Source organism: Callospermophilus lateralis, chromosome 17, assembly GCF_048772815.1.
Source record: "Callospermophilus lateralis isolate mCalLat2 chromosome 17, mCalLat2.hap1, whole genome shotgun sequence".
NCBI lineage: Eukaryota > Metazoa > Chordata > Mammalia > Rodentia > Sciuridae > Callospermophilus > Callospermophilus lateralis.
This window is the reverse complement of record NC_135321.1, coordinates 70474291-70480788: the sequence shown is the minus strand read 5'-3', so window position 1 is coordinate 70480788 and position 6498 is coordinate 70474291. Positions and strand designations below refer to the sequence as shown.

Below are 6498 nucleotides of genomic sequence, written 5' to 3'. Positions count from 1 at the left end.
GCCCGGGGCTCCGCGTTCCTCCCCGGCCCGGATGACACCGGCACCACCAGCGTAGACTGGCTCTGGACCCTGCAGGACACTTTAACCCCCAAACTGCAGGTCCAAAGGAAAAGTGGGGTTAGGATGCAAATCCACAGAGCCGGCTTTAGGTTTCTTTTCACGAGCCACCCGCCCAGAGCAACGAGGCGGGGAACTTGATTGATCTCAGCCGGTCCGGGGCGGCTCCTGCCCCTCCTCTGCCTCGGGTCGCCCACGTCTCCGGGGGTCAGCGAGGCGCGCCCCGCCCGGGGACTGATAGGAACCTGCCCGCGTCACGCGCAGGGAATCGGAGCGCCCGCAGGCCCCGCCCAGCGGCCGGCCCAGCCAATCGCAATGCGCGAAGGCGTCGTGGGCGGGGCCAGGCAGGCCGCAGACTTGGGGCTTTAAAGTCCGAGACAGGCCCGCTGGGCCAGATGCTCGGACCTCGGCGACCTCTGGGGAGCTGCGTGTGCGGAGTGCGCCTGCGCAGCTGCGGCCGCCCAGGTGAGCGCCCCCGGCCGGGCGCGGCGCCGTGCATGGTGGGGCTGGAGGGGACCCCGCGGACGCGGTCTAGAGGCGGCGACCCCGGGAACTGGAGCGTCTGTCCAAAGCTCTGCCATCCTTGGGGCGGGGAAGCGGGGGAGGGCGGTTGGGGAACCGAGGAGGGGGCCGAAGCCACCGGTCGGGGGTCCCGGGTTGTGCGGCGCTTTCGGCGGTCGAGCTCCGGAGAGCACAGGTTCCGAGGCCGGGTGGCCCCAGGCCGCGCCGTCTCGGGGCCTGGCCGGGCCATCCCGGGCAGCTGGACCCGGCTCCCGGGTCGCGGTGCCATCGCTCCCGGCGCCGCCATGACTCCCGCTGGCCGTGGCTGCGAGGGCGCAGGGGGAGCGGGCGGTGCGCCCCGGCCGGCCTGCCCGGGGAGGAAGCCCGGGGTTCGGTTCTCCCGGCTCATCCCGACTCTGCCCACCTGCGGGCACCCGCCGGCAGGGCGGTGCGGGATGGCCTCCTGGGATCCGATGCCCTCGCGCGGAGGCTCTGCCTGGGTGATCGAGGCACTCCATAACCTGGACCAGCCATCTCCTTGTTTCCTAGTTGTTGTCCCAATCACAAGGTATCGTGAGACCAACCGAAACCTGAATTGTCATCACACTCTAGGAATGGCAGTGACTTCTCACTAATGTAACACTTGTCAGGCTGTTTTTTGTTTTGTTAGCTGGACCAGATAACCTTTTGTTGTTGTTGTTGTTGTTGTTGTTGTTTTGTTTTTAATTCCTGCCTTGTTTTTCTACACCTGCATCCTCAGCCTTCTCAGCTTTTGTGTTAATACCTGGGAAGGCAATTTAATGCTTTTACTCCATTATGGTGTCTTTAACTTATTGAAAGAATTGGTTTCATCAGGTGTTTCTTTTCCCTTCCTAGGTTTCTGAACCATGAATCTCCCACTCTTCCTGGCAGCCATTTGCTTGGGAATAGCCTCAGCTATTCCAAAATTTGATCAAAACTTGGATACACAGTGGTACCAGTGGAAGGCCACACACAAGAGACTATATGGCGCGGTGAGTAACATTGAAATTGTCCAGGGGGACCCTGCAGAAAGTGGTCCTCGCTGGTCATAGTTTATGGCCAGAGAGAAACTTCCAGAGGCCAGCTCTTAGCAGGCAGTGACCTGGGAGCCCTGTGGTGCACTCAGTGGTGTCTGGGCCTGGAGACCAGCTCACAGGAGTGGGAAGCCCTGCCGGGCCATGGTTTCTCTTCCATCTATGCCAGCAGGTGTCCCCTTGGGGAGATGGGTTGAGTTTTAAATAGAAATAAAAACTATCAGCTGTGCTTGCTTCTAGAATGAAGAAGGATGGAGGCGAGCGGTGTGGGAGAAGAACATGAGGATGATCGAGCAGCACAATGGAGAGTACAGCCAGGGGAAGCATGGCTTCACCATGGCCATGAACGCCTTCGGGGACATGGTACGTGTGATGTGGGGGGGGCACTTCACTCTGCTCAGCTTTTTTTTTTTTTTTTTTAACTCTTTTAATATTTCATTTATCTTTCCTTGAAGACCAATGAAGAATTCAAACAGCTGAAGAATGGCTTTCAAATCCAGAAGTACCGGCGCCAGGGGAAAGTGTTTCGGGAACCTCTGCTGTTTGGGAGCCCCAAATCTGTGGATTGGAGAGAAAAGGGCTACGTGACTCCTGTGAAGAACCAGGTATGATGTCGGATGCAGACTTTGCCTCTCCCACAGGAGAGCCAGGAGGGGGCGCTCGTGCGTCCGTAGCCTGACAAGCAACATGTAATTCACTTTTTTATTTTTACTTTTTCATTTTAGTCCTCTGCCCCCATCCGGACCCTTGCAGCACACTCGGGCTGCTGTCCTGTATGCTCCGAGTTCACTGTTTTTTTTAAAGGATATTCACAAATGTAAGATGTTGTCAGTCTTTGTCTTGCAAATTGTCTACTTTTTGATTACCTTTTCAGGGTCAGTGTGGTTCCTGTTGGGCATTTAGCGCAACTGGATCCCTGGAAGGACAGATGTTCCGGAAGACTGGCAAACTTATCTCACTGAGTGAGCAGAACCTTGTTGACTGCTCTCGGCCTCAAGGCAACTTGGGCTGTGATGGCGGGCTGATGGATAATGCCTTCCAGTACATCAAGGACAACGGAGGCCTGGACTCGGAGGACTCCTATCCTTACGAAGCACAGGTAAAATGAAGCATCTGGGTCCTTCCAGCTCTGTTTCTAGCAAGTGAACCGTTTTCCGAGATAATACTTTATTGGGAATTCATGTTTTTATTTTATTTGGGAGGGGGGCACCAGGGATTGAACTCAGGGGTACTCTAACACTGAGCCACATCCCCAGTCCTATTTTGTGTTTTTATTCTGAGACAAGGTCTCACTGAGTTGCTTAGTGGCTTTAAATGGTACAATTTATAACTGCAAATTGTCAGTACCATCCTTCATTAGATATTATTAGCCTTTGCACAGTTCTCTGGATGGTTAATGTTTAGCTTTTCTTGCTTCTGTGTCACATGGAGGATATGCGAACCATTTTCCATGTAATGTAAATTTTCTCCACTTTAATAAAAAAAAATATTTAAAGACAAGTCAACCTAGGGGATCTCATTAAAAATATAAGCTAATCTTTTAAAGATTCAAATAGACTAAAAGCATTTCACTTCCTAGAGTGGTTTATACCAGTACTGACTTAAATCATAATTTCCAAATTGCTGAGTGTTCTGGTCCTAGAATTCATGTTCCCGCAAAGGTAGATGGTGGCAATCAAGTCTCTTCCCTTTAACTTTAAAAGGATGAAACCTGTAAGTACAAGCCTGAGTTTGCAGTTGCTAATGATACTGGATTTGTGGACATCCCTCCGCGGGAGAAAGCCCTCATGAGCGCAGTGGCCACTGTGGGGCCCATCTCTGTTGCTATTGACGCCGGACACGCATCCTTCCAGTTCTACAAATCAGGTGGGTGTTTGTCATCTTATGTTACACAAGTTCAGGCAGAACGGAAAACACTGTCCTGATTGAATCTTCTGTATGGAATCCTTTCTAGGACCATTAGGATTTTTAAGTGTGTTGAACATGGTAATGTTTCCATTTGCATTAATTAAGCATTTTCTCATGATTATTTATTCACAAAATTTTTAAATGAATACTAATCAGTCAGTAGGCAAAATCTAATTTACCTGTTTTCCAACTGTCAAACCTTTTTCCAAAAGATTTTGTTACTTTAAGCAGAAGTATAAAGAACCTTGTAGCTCAAATGTGGGTGTTTCGGTTATTTTATGTGTACTCTTTCTTTAGACATAGGGGTAGAAGATGATTATGCTAATAGATGTGTAAACCAGGAAATGAGTGCTTGAAATACCTTTGCCTTTACAACAAAAGATCTACTTGGCCTGGTGGCACACACCTATAATACCAGGGAAAGCTGAGACAGGAGGATCACAAGTTTGAGGGTAATCTCAGCAATTTAGTAAGGCCTAAACAACTTAGCAAGACCCTATCTCAAAATAAAAAGTGCCAGGGATATAGCTCGGTGACAAAAGTGCCCCCAGGTTGAATCAGATCCCCAGTACAAAAAATATAAATAAAAAAATAGATATTGGAAAAAAAATTAATCAGAAAATGTTTTGGACTTGTAGAATCATGCTGATTTCTGGTGAGTAGAGGTCGACTTTTTTCCCTTATCAGCCATCACTGGTTTTTTGGCAAATACTGTTTTAAGTTCTTTATAGTATTTGGAATGTTTATGACGTTCAACAGAATTTAGAAATGCCTTCCTCCCATGGGTGACATGGTGGGCCACTGTCGCATGTCACTTGGAGCCTCTCATTCCAGTGTGGGTCTCATTCTCCCAGGAGTTTATTATGACCCAGACTGCAGCAGCAAAGACCTAGACCATGGTGTTCTGGTGGTCGGCTACGGCGTGGAAGCAAACTCAAATAAGAAATTTTGGCTTGTCAAGAACAGGTACAAAGCTCTTATTATATTTTAAATTGGAATTCTTAGTTAGTATTTGAATATAGTTTCATAAAAGCTCTGTGTTAAGATCCTGGAAGTCCTACTCCTTAGAGTGAACACAGGAATATTAATGTTTTATTATTATAAGATTCCGTACCAAGCTTTTAGGGTTATTAATAGATATTTGTGACATTGCATAGGGTTATTAATAGATATTTGTGACATTGCATTCCCAAATTCTGAAAATTTTCTTAAAGTGCGCGTAAACATTTGCCCCTGATGTTTCTTTAAGTCTGAAAGATTGTTGTTGCTGTTTGATGCTCTGCCATCTCATTTCACTCCGGGAGGCCTCAAAGATCGCTGGGATCGACTTTCACAACTAATTGTCTTTTATTGAAATGTAATGTGGGGTGGCATGTGGAGCCAGCAGACACAGATGTGATAGCATGTAGAACAGTGTCCCCATCACATGGAAACACTGCTAAGGGTCAGCTGTTATTAACGAAGCTAATCTTTTTTCTTTTTCTTTCTTTCTTTTTTTTTTTTAATAAAATGAAAAACCTTCAGCTGGGGTCCAGAATGGGGTGCAGATGGCTATGTCAAAATGGCCAAAGACAAGAACAACCACTGTGGAATTGCCACCGCAGCCAGCTATCCCACTGTGTGAGCCGACGGACGGGGACAGTGGAGGACTTGAGGACAGCATGTCCAGAGGCATTCTCTCTCAAAACTGACCAAACCTTTAATGTATAAAACAATACTTGAATCATTGAGGATCCAAGTTGTGATTTGAATTCTGTGACATTTTTACAAGGGTAAAATGTTACCACTACTTTCACTACTGTTATAAACAGCTTCATGATATTGAAGACTCATTGTTTAATTCTAAGACTTTTGAATTTTCATTTTTTAAAATGTGTAAAGCTTTCTTTACAGAATAAATTTTAGTTCAGTATATAGAGGCGGAACTTCTGTTTGTAATGCATTGACATTTTATTTAGTTGGAAAATGTAATTGGGCTCCAAAGACATAAGTCAAAATGTGTCAGTGGTACATTAGGAAAGAGATGGAGGAGGGTGAGCGGCCCTCTGGTGTGTCACTAAAAAATACAGATTTTATGTCAGCTGCCCATTGACTGGTGTATAACCCAGCTCTATAGTTTTATTTTTACTTGACATAATATATATATATTTAAGCCAGGCATGGTGGCACATGTCTGTAATTCCAGCAGCTCAGGAGGCTGAGGCAGGAGGATCACAAGTTCAAAGTCAGCCTCAACAACTCAGCGAGGCCCTAAGCAACTCTGCTAGACCCTGTCTCTAAATATAACATAAAAATGGGCTGGGGATGCGGCTCAGTGGTTAAGTGTCCTTGGGTTCAATCTCCAGTACCAAAACAAAGAAAATATAATGTATATATTTATAGGATAGAAATATTATTTGATACATGTGTACATGGTGGAATTATCAAATTAGACTAACAAGCCCATACCTGTCACCTCCATATTTATCATTTCTTTGTTTTGAGAATATTTAAAGATCTCTTCTAGCTGTTTTGAAACACAGTGTAGTACTATTAACTGCAGTCACTTTGCTATGCATTAGAACTCCAGAAGTTACCCAACTCTTGAATCATGAAATTTGACTAATAATCTGGAAGGACAAATTGTTTCATAAAGAAGTAAGTTACTTACAGAACAGTGACTAGACAGATTCACGTGTTGTAGTTACTAGTAAAGGGCTCCCTTCCTTTGAGTCAAGGTGCTTTTGTGATGAAAGCCATGTGGCTCCTTGAACCTTCCTGAATTGCAATGAGGACCATGTGGCCACTTGGCAGTCCCAGGAAGGACCAGGCCAGGGGGTTACCAGGGGCTGTTTTGTTTCTGTTCTGTTACGTCTCTGACGTCCACACAGCTCTCCTGGGAAACCTGGGGCTACCCAGTGTTCACAAAAATAAAGATAACAGTTGTGATTAATAAATCTCAGGTATTTGGTAATAGATGGAGAAATGTGTTCAAGGT

The 6498-nt window shown here is 46.4% G+C and overlaps 1 protein-coding gene across 1 annotated transcript; it reads left to right on the top strand.

Annotated features, from left to right (window-relative positions):
* Positions 1-413: 413 nt before the first annotated feature.
* LOC143382747 (procathepsin L-like) lies at positions 414-5230 on the top strand. Its single transcript, XM_076836955.2, has 8 exons — positions 414-522; positions 1435-1571; positions 1854-1976; positions 2069-2218; positions 2488-2712; positions 3317-3479; positions 4376-4487; positions 5046-5230. The coding sequence occupies exons 2-8, from the start codon at positions 1446-1448 to the stop codon at positions 5143-5145; spliced, it is 999 nt and encodes a 332-aa protein (XP_076693070.1). The 5' UTR covers positions 414-522; positions 1435-1445; the 3' UTR covers positions 5146-5230.
* The last annotated feature ends 1268 nt before the right edge of the window (positions 5231-6498 follow it).